The sequence below is a fragment of the Pundamilia nyererei genome, unplaced genomic scaffold, assembly GCF_000239375.1.
Source record: "Pundamilia nyererei isolate P.nyererei 1_Seehausen unplaced genomic scaffold, PunNye1.0 scaffold00026, whole genome shotgun sequence".
Lineage (NCBI taxonomy): Eukaryota > Metazoa > Chordata > Actinopteri > Cichliformes > Cichlidae > Pundamilia > Pundamilia nyererei.
In genome coordinates this window covers 450251-465728 of record NW_005187427.1, presented here as the reverse complement: position 1 = coordinate 465728, position 15478 = coordinate 450251, and the positions used below count along the sequence as shown (strand labels likewise).

The 15478-nt window shown below is 40.2% G+C and overlaps 1 protein-coding gene across 10 annotated transcripts in view; it reads left to right on the top strand.

The window, feature by feature from the left end:
• Window positions 1-2752: 2752 nt before the first annotated feature.
• The window catches only part of tcf7 (transcription factor 7), a 73140-nt gene continuing 60414 nt past the window's right edge, over window positions 2753-15478 (top strand). For all 10 annotated transcript variants that reach the window (XM_005727719.2, XM_005727718.2, XM_005727717.2 and 7 more), the window contains exons 1-3: window positions 2753-3232; window positions 3558-3627; window positions 5113-5219. In XM_005727719.2, coding sequence (XP_005727776.1) covers window positions 3050-3232; window positions 3558-3627; window positions 5113-5219 — 360 coding nt within the window. In that variant the 5' untranslated portion in view covers window positions 2753-3049. The remainder of the gene's footprint in view (window positions 3233-3557; window positions 3628-5112; window positions 5220-15478) is intronic.

Below are 15478 nucleotides of genomic sequence, written 5' to 3'. Positions count from 1 at the left end.
TTTCTTTTGATGCAAATGAGGAGTTTTGTTCCAAAATGTGAAAACTACCAACTGAACAGTGTGACAGCAGCTGCTACAAAAGGGCTGCTGAGACAGTGCAAAGCTCACAATGCATAATTACCAAAGTTATTAACTAGCTTGATGATAACATCCCAGAAGTACGCTAATAACAATATACCAGCCACATCTTTGACATGTTGAACAATTGAGATATGTGTTACATTTATTGTGAGGTTTGAAATATGGTGGGTAAGGAAGGAAAAAGCCGAATTGAATCCCTTGACAAGGTCCATATTTTATTTGAACCAATCACAAGGAAGAGAAGTTGCAACTGTCAGCAAAAGCAACAAGACAAAAATGCTTTAAGCTGCCAACTTTTTTTTTCAAATGTGCTTTTTATGTTTTGTGTGTTAATCAGCATCAGTTTTATGAGGTAAACAAAACGATGACTGCTGTAAGAACGGAGCCAGTTTTCAGCCCTTGAGTTTAATGCTGAAGACCAGACCGCTTTTTTTTAGGAGAATAAGATAAATAGAGTTCAGCTCTTACTATCCTGTAGTTTTTATTGGCATGCTCCCTGTTGGTCTCTTGAGCAACATCGACATCTGTTTGCGGCTGCTGTTGCCTCTCTGCTCACTGTCTCTGTCGCTTCTCACAGTGTCATCTGTGCTGAGTGTTGCTGAAAGTTCTAAAAAAATATATGATAGGGCCAGATAGACACTTTAATTTTACGCGAACAGTCATCGGAGCAGCTATTGAATACACAACACATGCACAGTGACTTAACATGAAATGTTTTGTACATGCAGACCTGATTTGACTGTTATTCACTGATCTCATTTAATTTACTTATAGACTTCTGTTTTCTTTGAAGCTACGATATAAAGATCCAAATCCATTTATCAGTGTTCGTTTAATTTCTTTGTAAATACAAGGCTTGCATTATTTGTATATTTTACTCCATATTCAGGTCATGCTTAAAACATCTTTGTTTTTCTGCTTTCTTGTATTTTATTACTTCTTTAACTTACCGTGAAGTATGTTCCAAAGTTCTGTGTTATATTATATTTCTTATAAAAATATCTGTTGCTAGTTTATAGGTTACTTTAAAAGCAGATTAACTAATGAAATGATTGTCATATTTTGTTTATGGCACATATTCTGTGACAGTGGCAGATGCTCACATAACATGGCCGAAGTTGCAGTGAACTACTTATACTTATACTCTTGATTTCCAGATCTGTTACGAAGCATCAACATTTGTATTATTTTATTGAAACTTTTAAGGATAGAATTTATAAGCAGTAACAATGACCTATGACCTGTTACGATTTTTCCTTATTTTTGTTGCTGTTGGAATGATAGATGTTCATATTAAACATGAACAAATTTTAAATAATGACTGTATGGGCAAAAATTTCAGATTTCATGCAGCTCTAAATGCTCTGTTTCTGACTGATTTTTTATTCTTGGCTCTGTGTGATGTCATTAAAAGCAGATGTCCTTATATGGTTATTTCAAGTGCACAGCGCTAGCTATAAGAACCACAGCACCACCCACATGCCATTCAAATCTTCCCTTTATAAGGGGCTGCCAATAAGAAGAAAGCTACTTTCCTTTCTTGTTATTTTTTATTTTATTTTTTGGCATTGGATGAGTTGAGGGGCTTCACCATAGGTCAGTTTAAGACAATACGGTTTATTTTGAATTAAAATTATCTAAAGCTACTCCAAAAGAGTCCAAGAGCAAAAAGTAACCATACTAAAACCCACAGCTCTCGTTTATAAATAAATATGTAAATATAATCTAAGTACAATGTAAGCATATAAAGGAATATGTAAAAGCCTATGTAGATGGAAATTAATATTCTATGGCTCAGGTCAAGCCAAAAATCATTTCCTCAAGTTTGGATAATATTTTTTTAGCTCTCTCAAAGTGCATAAATTGGCTTTGAACCAGTAGGTTAAGAAAAGAAAACTGAGATTCTGTGTGAGCTTTATAGTAGCATTATATCTAAGCACTACATGAATGAGTTAGTGATTATGATTTAAATATCAAAAACAGGAATTCTAGAGTGACATTTTTTTTAAGTAGTAAAAAAGACTTTAGATACAGCTACTTTAAAATATAAACAGTGCTGAAGAAAGTATTTGATTATTTTGCTACAATGAAAGTAACAGTATTAGACTATAAATGTACTCCATTAAAAGTAAAAGTCTTTCATTTTAAATGTTACTTACATAAAGTAGCATTACTGAAATGTATTCAAAGTATCAAAAGCATTAATTAAAAAGAAATTACTACAATACAATATAGCTTATATAACCGGATTATTGCTAATAATTGCTATGTAAATAAAGTTAATAAATATAATAGATAAATATATATATATATTTATATTATTACATATTTTTTTATATTAAATAGTAAAAACCGTATCTACAGCTAAGTCTGATAAGTTGCATCAAGTGCAAAGCAGCAGTGTGTATTTTACTACACTGATTCAGTGTACGTAAATACACCGCACTGGCGGAATTCATGACGAAAAAGTTGCAGAAGCGCAACAAAACTGATCTCCCAGCTGAGCCTGAAGTTTAGGTGGCAGCCGTGGGATCGTGGAAGGTGTAAAGTCGCCCCTGGAAGTCATGAATAACGTCTGTTCGCCTGAGCTGGGAGAGGTGATGTCTCTTTAAGAAGCTCAGCCCTCTGCCGAAACAATTGTACAACCCCCCAACAAGTCATCGGGCCTGTCAATCATCCGGTCGGCGCCCTTTGATGTCGGACTCCTCGCCTTGTCTTGGGCTCAAATGAGCTGTTTGCTGCTGTAGGGAAACATTAGTCTTCTACCAACCAACCAGCCGGGGGACGCCACATCTCAACTTTTTTCTGTATGCGGTGGAGGTTTCTGTACTTCGGAGGCGCCCCAGACTGAGGAGATTTTAACAGAGAAGTCCCGCTGAATATTTTTCTTTCTACTTTTTTATTTTTATTTTTTGTCAGTATCATTTTTTAAACGTGTATAACATCGAAGAGGAGGGGGGAAGTAGACATGCCTCAGCTTAGCAGCGGCGGCGGGGACGACCTGGGAGCCAATGATGAGATGATATCGTTTAAGGACGAAGGAGAGCAAGAGGAGAAAATCCAAGAAAACGCGTTCACGGAGAGAGACCTGGCCGACCTCAAGTCCTCTCTGGTGAACGAGTCGGAAATAAATCAAAGTCCGAACGCAGCGGTAGGTGTCACGGAGTGTGACTGTGTGTGAAAGGCAGAGGGAGAAAGTGTGTGTGGAAAGCTTGTTTTATTTTACGCGCTGCTGAGAAGCTTTGAATGAAACCAACTCGCGCAGTCAACTTGCCTCCAGGGTTATAGTAGTTAAAAAAAAGAAGAGGGGGTGGTGGTGGTGGTACGGGTCTACTACAGAACGAGAGCAAAACTGAATTGCACTTATTAGCGTGATAAAGTCAATATAAAGTTACTCTTGTTTGGCAGCGGTTTGTGGCGTTTTCGTGACTTTTTCGGGTAATTCTCACTCGGTGTTTGTTTACGATCCCTTCCAGGCGGTCAGACGGGGGCAGCAGGGCGAGCAGAGGGGCTTCCCAGACAAACACCGGGAGCATCTCGACGTTGGTAAGCAGAAAATACAAATAAAAAAAAACTTGGGAAAACAAACAAACAAACCAAAAAAAACATGAACATACTCACTCTCATCCCTATGAGCAGTCAAGTACTGTGTAAGAAAGCGGTAAAAACCACCCACTGTGTCAAAGCAAGGAGTTATTTTGGTCACGGGCGCACGTGCTGCTGCATTAAAACTTCAAAGAAGCACCGCTCAGGTGTACACTGCAAAACAAAACAAAAAAAAAGATGGCCATCCTGTCTTCAGCTCTTTAGTTTATCTCTAAGATCTATAGCTTGCTGGGGAGATTTCCTCTGCTGCTCAGTCAAATTAGCAGAGCTCAGCAGAGATGCAAGCAGACTAGCTATCTTTAAAAAAGTGGAACCCTCTTGGCCTTAAATTGTCATTAAGCTTAGGTAAAGGCACTGGTGTGCAGGGCAAAGCAACTTCTCAGTAGCTGTAAAAATTGCTAGTGCCTTTCATTTTAATTCACTATGTTTTAAGCTTACTTATCTAGTGATCTTTTATACGATTTTGCCAAAAAACCAAGGTCAGCCTTCCTTTTTCTTCAAACCTACCACCCAAAAAGATAGAGGGAAAAAAAAAAAAAGCAAATTCCCCTAACTACGCCAGGGCGCATTTAGACAACATATACAAAACAGCTTTAATTATAGGTATCACTGTTGTGTGTACTCATCTCTGAAAGGAAGAATGCTCTCACCTTGTGATCCTTTGATCAAAAAAAGAAAAAAATCCTCATCAAATGTGGATTTGCGGTTTTTAAAAACTGGTCTATTTGATGGTCCTCGAGAAAAAGTGAAACCCGCAGAAATCAGAAAAAACAGTTCCGCCCTGAGGGATGCTGATTGCCCTCAGATTCTGTCACTCAGGTTCTGGCCACGTTAAAAGTTTTGTCACCTTTGCAAGAAAGCAGCACTCACGAGGGAAGCCAGTTGTGTTTTGTGTGTGTGTGTATGCGTGTGTGTGTTTCTATGCAGGTATAACCTAGTCGTATCTGACCTCCACATAGGCCTCTCGTGCTTAATATGGGTGGTGGTAAGAAATAAATTAACACATAGGCTACAGAAGTTCACGCCTCTAAGACTATGTGGTGGTTGTAACGCTTTTGTCTCCAGTATTGTTGCCTCTGCTCATTCACGGATGTAAAGTGTAGTAACTAGAATGCCTGTAAATAGCTGAGCTGCTTTATATGCACGTTTACCTTCTTTTTCTTTTGACGTTAACACCTTAGCAGCATTGTGTGAGTAAGTATCAGGTTTGATTTTTATTTTAATCCTCACATCCAGCATTTGCACCCACAGCTTTACCTTTATTGTTGTTTATTTTTTTCTTTTCCCCCGAGCTGTCATGATTTTTATTGTAAATTAAATACATTATTAAATGATAACTATTGAGATTTAGACAGCAAATCAAAAGAGTTTGGAAAAATTAGGCAACAAAGGTGACAGCTTCTAATTGTTTGCTTTTCCTGTCAGTGTCGAAGCAGCAAGATGGAGGTATGTACAAGTCGCCGGGATATCCAGGGTACCCGTTCCTGATGCTGCCAGACCCCTACCTCCCCAACAGCTCCGTTTCTCCATCTGTAAGTCCACTTCTCATTGAATCCTTCTGCTGGCTATGGTTCTCCTCTTAGCACCTGATGATATTCTGTGCTCCTGAGGACTCCTTAAGGTGCAAGTTTTTGCGCCTCAGCTTGTCTTTGTATTATTTAGTATCAAGTCCAGACTGTGAACACACAGTGCTGAGCCCCAGAAGAGAAATCCAGTGTTTTGTAGTCAGGGAGAATAAAAGGAACGCACACTCGTAGATGGAGATATCGAGCCTGGTGTCCTCTGAGTGATTTTATTTTTTAATTTTTAATTTTTTTGGGCTGGTGCAAAGACGTCCTCAGTAGTCTCAGTTCGAGAGAAAAGAGATGCAAAGCGGTGGAGAATTTACTCGACTTTTTGTGCATAAAAGCATAAAACATTTCTTCTTGGTATTTTCTGTTTCATAATTCATAATTTCTATTTTTTATGTGCATGCAGTTTTGAGAATTAGGAAAGTTCCCCTCACATCAGCCTAAATTTCAGTGATGTTTTCCCCTTTTAGATGCAATTAGCATATTGTGGCTCAGCTATAACCCCCTAAAACATTATACAGAATTTTAATGCTGCGTCTCTTATTTAGAGGGGTTTAAACTACCAGCTTTATATATTTTTTGGAGAGGGGGGGTCTCTTTCACATTACAAAGGAGAATCAGTCAGCTTATGTTGCACTAGGTTTTAGATTCAGAAGAGACAACATGAGTCTCTGTCAGACTGAAGATGAATGGCACATCACTGCAGATCTCTCTCAAACTTTACACATGCTCTGATTTGGCTTTGAACTGTGCTGCTAACTCCCCCCACACCCCATCCCCAAGGCTCACACCATCCCTAACTGCCTTATAAAATAAAGCTGCATTTAAAACACAGCGGAATAAAATCAAAGTGCCGCAGCCTCATGAGGCAAAGCAAAAAAAAAAACCCGGGAAAAAAAAAGCTTGTTTTTGTTTACGCCGTTGCTGAAGTTGGAATTTGATTGATGTCGTCATCGCGAACCATTTCACGTGACGTTTTCCCGTCTGTTTGTACCCCGGGTGAATGACAAGAGGTTTATTGCACAGCCTTAATAGCAGTTCTAAGTGTTAAAACCGCTAAAACAAACATCAGAACGACTCGTGGAAAGATTTCAAGTATGCAGTATTGCTCACCCAGCCAGACAGCCCTTAAAGAATTCATCATAAAAAAAAAAATCCCTTCGAGTCACCCGTTAAGAACCAATATCCATGGATAGGCTGAGTAATTGCGCCGAACGTGAACGGTTGTGCCTAATTCATTTTTCACGTGCTGCGTAATCCTGTTGCCTGAATTAACCCCCTGCTCTAGCAGACAAGACGTTGCTAAACAGCATAGATGCCTGTTTGTGAGATGACATGTGCTGTAGGCTGATTTCATGTGAGAGCATAGTGAATAAGGAATATGCTGATTTATGGCTGGAAAATGTGATTTTCTAATGGCACCTTGGAGCTTCTTAAGAGTGTTTCAAGATGCCGTCAGTGTCCAGGTCAGGGCCCGTTGGCTGGTCATGGGAGACTTTAATAGGGTCTGTGATTTTTCAGAATAAAAGCGGACAGTTGTCAGAGACTTACCTTCATTTTCCATGGTTTTTTAAATGAAACTAAAATTTTAAATTGTAGTCTGTGGGGAAAATACATAGTAGGAGAGTGGCTTCTTTTCTCCGCCACAGCTATAAAGAAAAACATATAATGGATCTAAATGCATCTGTAAAGTAAAGACCGGTTATACTGTTTATACATGTGATTTGGCTACACAGTGCCTTTTCACTTTAGTTTTATATATGCTCCTTTCAGGCTTGCTAGAAAAAAAATACAGGGTGAAAACGTTTGTTTTTACTGTTTATTTCTTTTTATGTTCTTGTATAGAATACATCCTTGACCTGCTAGCTCCATTTAATTGTGCTGTTTTGCACATAAAGCAAAGCCTTTGCTTGGAAGAGAAGCACTTGTAGGTACAGCAGCGTCTCCTTGGAAATCACATTTCATTTTCAGAGTCTTTATTCAGTAACCAGTTACATTCTGAGAATACGACTGAATGAACTACGCGTCTTAGTGAGCATGCTTGTTGTTTCCTCAAACGTCTTTATACTCGAAGCTGCATAACACAGCACATCCGGCATCGTGACAAACATTGTGAAGAAGTGGAGACAAACGTGGTGTCTTCCACCTTCTTCTCTTCTCTTCTCTTCTCCAACCTCAGAAGCCTCTCATAGATTGTTCTCGTTGGGGGTGGGATTGGCGAGTTGGGTAGAGTGAGGGGGGGTAAAGGGGTACCGGTGGTGGCGGCGGTGGTGGTGGCATGATAAAGAGCACTTTCTTCCCCCCCCCCGTGTGTCTTCGAGACTCCACACAATGCTCACTTGTTGCTGCTTCCCTTGTAATTAGCCCGCTGGTTGTGAGGCGGTAGCGGGGTATCAGGCCCTGTCTAACCTGCCACTTGAAAGGGGCTGAGAGTAGTGGTTTAGCGGGTGAGGTGGGGGGGGGTGATGATTATGGATGGCAGAGCTGGATCAGAAGTTCAAGGTCAGGGTGACTGACAGAAAAAAGAGCTGTTTGTGGTTTTCCCGTTATTGTGATGTTGACATGGGACATTTCTGTGTACGTGTGTCCATGTCTCACTGCTGGCCTGTATTGTCCTGGAGCTATGACTTACGCTTCTAGTGTCTCATGTCGCACATGCACTGGAGCCTGGATTATTTTTAGATCTTTTTTTGCGGGCGAAAAAATGTCAGATCCAGTCAGAATGGACATTAAATGGTCTTCAGCCTGCCAGTCCTGTAGTGCAAAGTCTTTCCGATTGTGCCAGGTTGCACGAGTGTTAAGAGCGGTGCAGGTGAATTCATCGCTATTAAGTGGTCGCCTCATGTCTTGCCCATGCACGCGCTACTCTGGCAGCACAAGAGTTTGATTTTTCAGACGTTTTTTCTGTAGAATATGTGTGTACACAGCTTTATCGTTGGTGTTTGTTTCATTTTCACTCATCAAGTAGTCTTTAAAAGGTGAGATGATTGCGACTTCTTGATTTTGTGTGTACCCGATGAGAGGGTAGCTTATGCTCACATTCGGCGGAGGCAGATTTATGCTCACTGCTGCCGGGACCCTGCTATCAAACCTGTTTGGTTATAAAAAATGTAAAGCTTAAATCATCCGTCTGTCTTAATTCAGATATTTTATCAACAACAAGAAGTCACGACTGCCTTACATCCACTTATGTTTAGTTTCGTGGATTAACCTACGTGCAGTTACTTTGAGTCAAAATAATGAATTGGTTAATCATCAATTACTAATCAACATAAAATGAATCCGGAGCCAATGAATTAATTCATTGATCAAGTACACATGTATTAATCGAAGCAGTTTTGATCAGGTTTCTGCTTTTGTTACACTACACTGTCAGATCGTTCACAAACCGCTTTTCTCCTGAGTTTATTTGTTTATCTTCAGTTACGTACCAATTCTTTATTCATTCTGTGTATTTCTCATTTTTTATCCTAGATGAAAGCCAAACCAAATATCATTGCACTGTGTGTAATGACAATAAAGATGATTCAATCGTCAGAACACTTGAATATATTATAAGCACTGCTTTTCTCATGTTTTAAATGTATTAAGAAACCTATTAAGAGAAAAGAAAGTGTAGCTTCATCTGTGTTATTTGAAGTCGAACCCTTTGATATACTTTCTTTTCTTTTTTTAAACGTGAATTTATTTAACAGGCTGTGGTGTAAAAATTTCTGCAGCGTTGCCCACATGTCACCAGCTCACCTGAAGAAACTACAACACCTTTGTGCGTTCCCGTAAACTGCTTTGAACTGTTGCAGTCATTGTGAGAACCTCAGCTGAATGACTGAAAGTCAGAAATTAATTGTAAAATCAGTCTGCTTGTGTCTGTGTGGGTTTATCCTCACTTGTAAAGGTCTAGCCAGCTTTTTGCACTTTTTAATCGCCAACTGATGAAAAAACATTTGAATGAAAACCTGCGCAGCCCCTGACCGTCGGAGTGGGCTGACTTACATTTCATATAGGAGGGGGAACGAAATTCCCTGAGCTGTTGTTGTGAAAGATTAACGCATTGTTTTCCTAATACAGCTGAATCAAAGTGGCAGAAATGGACGCAAACAGACTGATAATCACTCCTTGTTATTTTGGTATTAACATTTAAAATTTTAGATTTAAAGAGAAAAGAAGAAGCCTCTAATCTCTGCTGAGAAGTGGTTTTTACAAAGCGACTACACGCGTATTGGTTCCTTATCCCATTCAGCGATAATACTCCTATTACAGCATTTCATGGGACATTTCACTGTTGTTGCATTAATGGAGATATCAGCCGTCCTTTCAGGGGAAGTGGCCAGAGAAGGAGATTTGTGGGATTCGGAGATATGACTAAACTCCCTCAGCTTGTTGTCTTTGGATAAAGCTTTATCTCGAGTGTGTTTGTCAGCGCGCGTGCGTGTTTGCTGTTTAAGTTCATTACACTAAGTAATCTGTATGTATCAAAGCTTTTGGCATGTTCTGTGTGTGTGTGTGTGTGTTTTCTAGTTTGTTGCCTTAGGCTTGTGTTTGTACCCAGGGTTCATGGTGTGTTTTGTGTGATGATGCTGGCCGTATACTGTGGATGCAGCGTGTGTGTGTCAGCTCTCTTCTTGCTGTGTGTATAATGCTGTGAATTACCAGCAGTCACTCTCTCTCTCTCTTTTTTTATTATTATTTTTGAAGGGATCATGAGTCTTTGTCGTCTCAGGCAGTTAAACCCTGTCGCAGGGGAGACCTTCAGTAGATATAAGAGTGTTTTTCTGTCTTCAGCTTCCATCCATCTTCCTCCTCACTCCCTTTGCACGCTTGCCATTTCCACATATCCATCTCTTTTATCGTCATGTGCTGTCTTCAGCATCTGAGGTGGTTCCAAGCATCTCTCCTCACTTCATTTTCCTACTCGGAGAGATAACTTCTTGGTAATTGCGAACTATTAAAAGGAGAACAGATGGGAAAATAGGAAAGCTTATTTTCATTCATTTCCAATTCTATGCATCGGAAGCGTAAGAACTTTTTTTTGTGTGTGTATTTCGTTAACCTCTTAAGTCACACAGGATCAACTTATCTGAGCATGAGAACCAGCTCTTCATTACTTAATGTTTTGATTGATTATGAAGGAAAGCACACAAGGAATCAATAGAAGAAGAAACAGAAGTGATGAGAAAAACATTTTGGTTCTGCTGATTTTTTGTGGTTTGTTTGCATTAATATCAAATATTTTATATGTTAGTGGCCATTTTTAGGTAAACATCTGGCGATTACTCACATGACTTCCCCTAAAACGCCTGTTATTAGTGGACAGTTTGGATATTAATTTGTAAGGAGGAGGCAGTTGTTTTTTTCTCAGTTCCTGGAACCTACAACTCTTAGAAAACTAGTCAAATATCTCAAAGTTGTGGGCTCTGAAAAGAAGTGCATATTTTACTCTAGACTGGAAGTTAACAGTTGTTATTGATTTCCATAACGCCAGCTGCACTTCCTACAGCTGCTTCACAATAAAAGCGTCTTAATTTTAATCTCGCGTGAGATTTTTATTGTGACGATTCTCTGCTGCGAAGGAATCGAGAGGGTTAGACTGAAGTAAGAGGAGAAGCAAAGTAGAAGCAACATTGCTTGATTGTTGATGGGGATTGATGGATGTTGGGTTGAAATTAGTGGGTGGCCTGCCCGCTGAAGCAAAACCCAGGGTTTTTACTTTATCTGAAGTGGCCAGTGAGTCATGCGCAAAGTGATTGGTGGTTAGCGGTTGTATATTAATGAGCCAAGTATTTGGATTTTAATCAGTAACCTTTTACCACCAGTCGTCTGAGAGATCCAGCGTGCCTCGTGGTTAGTTTGAAAGAAGCACACCTTTCTGGGTTGATGTTCGCATGTAGAGCAGCTTCGACATGATTCGATCCAAAAGGAATCTGTAGGTCTGAAGATGTCTGAGGTTCGGCGATAAAGCGCTGAATTGTTTCACAACTTTGTCCACAGACTTCAAAGATTGTCCGTCTGGTCTGTTTGTGGGTCATTATCTGAATAATTAAGCAGTTTAAGCTGATATCTGATATTTGTCTGCATGCAAATCTATTCGCTGTCAGAGAGGCTGTGAAACTCCCTGTGATGTGGAAGCTGTGGTCACACTATGACGTCAGCACGCTCTGAAGGCAGCAGGCTGCTCTAAAACACTTTCCCGCTCAGCCTACCTGGACACTGACTGTAAATGGCTCAGGTTCTTTGGGATAACAGTAAATGTTTGGTCGAAATGCAGTTTGACAGCGTGCTTTCAGTCAGTGGAATTTACGAGCCTGTGTTTTACAGCTCAGTGTTGTCTGATTTGGGGGAATTTCCTGCTCATTTGACATTTCGATTCACAGAGCAGAATTAAAAATTGACAGGAAGGCTGCTAAGAGATGGTTTACACGTTTGGGAAAGGCGGCGGGGGAACGTCGTCATTTCTGTTACTCTAAAGACTCAGCTGAAGTGTGTGTTTTGAACATTTCAGTATCTCAGCCTACAAAGAAATATCAGTTTGATTGTTTTCACCCACTTCAACTGAAAGCTTATGCTTTCTGTTTGAGTAATTTCACATCTTTTAGCCCATAAAGGTTTTTCATACATCTCCTCCTTTTTCTTGTATCCATTCAGAAATCAGTTGCCGTTGTGAACAAGCTCTCCTCCCCGTTCCCCTTTCCTCCTCCTCCAATCTCCCAAATAATACGAGGTCGATCCTCCAAGATCAAGGGAATGGCATGTGTGTGCGCAAGTCTCTAGGATCTTGCCACTTCCTTGTTTCCCATTGTATTGCAGTGTTGACAGGGGGGTTGTTCAGCCTTCCCCTAGTCTCTTGGTAAACAATGGCAGCAACACAGGCTGAGGCCTCCCTAATCCCCCCTTCATACAGACCCAGGGGCTGGGATGAGCAGTGCTGGGGCCTCCCTGTCTCTGACTGCCTACGATAAGGACCCTGCACACTCGGATTTAAGAGGCCTAAAAGAAAAGCAGCTTTCACTAGAATGCGGGAAAAGCCCAAGTTCGGATGGAAAGCTTGCATCTTGTCTTTTCTTGGATCTTTTTCTCCTTTAACTATAACTGACAGCTCTGCTTTAAAGTAACACTCATGCTGCGTTGCATCCATGAAGTAAAGGTTTTTGAACTGTTAATGTAGTATTCAAAGTATGCTGAGAGGGCTTCATGAAGCCCCATCTGACATCTTTTTCTATCGTTATGATGTGTTCAAGTCTGTGATTATGTTTGTGCAGAGTGTAAACGGGAGTAAACTACTGCCAAACATGAAAACATCGAGTGTCCTCGTTCACAATTTATTAACTGTTAAAATTAAATTTGGGACTCAATAAAAGGGGACATGAAGCAATGTGATCACAATATGTTACCCATGTTAAAAATAGTGTCATATTACAGCAGCAGCATTTACTTTAATATAACAGTGTAACTGAGGACAAAAATACACCCAAATCCTCTAAAACTATCTATTTATATCAAGTGTTTGTATATCTAATTACTATATATCAACATTATTCAGTATTGTGTCAGTTCAGTTTAATTTACTGTCTTATTAGCTCTCCACGCCTGCCCTGCTGTTCACCATTTTCCATCACAGTCACCTCATGTTGGTTAACTTCTGTGAGGACCTCTTAAAGGGAACCTGTTACGCTCATTTTCCAGCTCCGTATTTTATTTTTGGACTCTCCTGGAATGGCTTTGCATAATTCACAGCTCAAAATAATCCCTATTTATCTTATACTGGGCTTCAGCGCGGCCCCTCGGTTCTGATCGGCTACCCCTCACAAGCAGAAGGTCTCAACAGCACATGGGCGTGGCTTCTATGCTCACAGCCAGATACGACCTTATAATCAAGTCGGATCTTACTGACATCATACAGAGCCAAGAATATAATAAAAAAACTTTCCAAATCTGAGCATAAGCTTATTTATTACAACTCCAGCTGTGTTCAATATAGACGTGTATCATTGTAACAGCAACAAAATAAGATGAAACAAAGAAACTATTTTTCTAAGCTTTATGGTTTAAGCTTTACGGAAGTGGCAGCTGGCTGTGATTTGAAGGAGTATTGACTGGTGTTGAAACATTGGTTTAAATTGTAAGTGTGTATTCTCTTTATTATTTGACAGCGTGAATGCAAAATATTGAGAGAAAAAAAGGAGGTGCATCTCATAATCTGACGCTTTCTTGCAAATTTGCATCCATGAACGCCAAGATACTCAATGAAAAGTTATCTATCTAAAAAGTTATTCGCCTATCAGATGTAAATATAAAATAAAACTTTCTAATGTAAATATGACTTCTGATGTGTACTTTCATCTTGTGTCAGTGACTAAAGACATGAAAAGCAAATGCAAGGACCAAACAAAGATGTTTCTAGTCGATATAAATCATAATCTTTATAATTGCTGGATATCATGCTTGTTTGTTTGAGGTTGCCATGTTCACTTAGTCTCAGGGAGACCACAGCCAACGGAAAATGTGAGCTCAAGATCGAAATAGATTCGGATGAAGACAGATAAATAAATTTTTATAGAGGAAAGGCTGGAGAGGTAAAGACAGCGCTATAGAAGGAGGAGAAGAGGAGGGGGAAAGATTAAAATACAAATGACCATAAGAGCCTTCTCATTGCCCTACTGGCTTTGAAGTAGCGGGCTGTGAAGGCACCTGAAGAGAAACTGTTCAGAAGACTATTTGAAGAGGCGGTAATGTTAAGAAGAATATCAGGAGGGGGAGAAAAAAAACCCTTTGGATAGCCCCGAGGTGTTTATACCTGTAATTATTCATCCACTTATTTCTTTCCGGCGTTGAAGGAAGATGGGGTGGGGGAAGTGGTAGAGCAGTAAAAGACAGGTGTTGGCAAAGGAACTGTGGGTTTATTTGATTATTATTAACTTTATTTCTCTCGAGCGCGCTCTCTCTCTCTGCCTTCATACACTCAAACGCACCAGCGGAGACAAAACAGCATGTGTTCGCTCAGCGAGCACCAAGCCGAACTAAGTGTGCTAAAGTTTCTGTAGTTGGTATGAAACTAAAATGAAAACAAGGGGTCTTGAAGGTTGGTAACCTCATGTGGCGTTAGTGCAGGTGTTTTTCTAAATGAAGACCACATTTCCCATGATTCCACCTACGTTTCCTGCCAGCAAGAATATGCTAGAGGTCAAACATGTTAAAACACAGAGGGCCTTGATTTTAGTTGCCGTCTTGTAGCGTTGGCACTGCATCGAGGTCTCCGTAAAGCAGCACTTCGGAGCAGCTCAGGTCCCGTGTTGTGCAACATGTGGTTCAAGGAAACCTTAAGCAAACATAAAAGTGTTTTTTTTTGTTTGTTTTAAGTTCATTTTTATTCCTTGCTCTCTAAGCTGTGTATACAAGCCAGTTTTCTGCTTGAATGGGAGAGTTATGCACTGTAACAGCTTGAAGGGGGAAGTGGTCGCATTTTTGCAGGATTGAAAAAAAAAAAAAGAAACACAGAGAGACATAAAGGTAGTTGACATAAGGTCAAGGTTCACAAAGAGGCTCTTTGTTTAGGTCCCAGTGTTTGTTTATGAGGTGCGTGTGTGTGTGTGTGTGCGCACATGTATGTCTGTGTGAGTCAGTGAGAGAGTTGCGGGATGTTGCACCCAGGTGAGTCATTGGCCTGTGGAGCGAAACCATGCAAAACCTCTACGTTGTTGTTTACAGAGCGAGCTGTCCAGACCTCCCAGATGTGTGTTCACAGCCTGTAGTTAATCAATGACAGCAATGTCTCTCTCTTACACCAGATATCAAAGTAGCCACACGCGCATGCAAATGTGTCTATGTGCATCTTCGCGCTGCACGCATGGTTTGCTGGTCAAGTAAAAAGAACTGGAGAAAAGTTTGAAGTGCTAGTTTTTCACATATCGTTGTCCACAATATCATGGTTTGAAACGTGTGGTTTTTGATTTAAGGAAGTAGTGATGCAGCACAGTTTACTCACGAGATAACAAATCCGCATGGTGTCCAGCTGAAACTGAAAGAAAACTGCGAGCCCTAAGATTACTTTAACTTTTACTACACAGTATGCATTTCCGAAAATTTGATGTCTACGCTGCCTTCAGGATAGGTCACAAAGACAAGTTGGTTCAAAGAAGTGCAAAAGGATATTATTTCGAATATGTATTTTAACAGGCGTGCAGTGTGTAGTCTAATGTGTCGCTGTTATCATGATTGGGCATCTG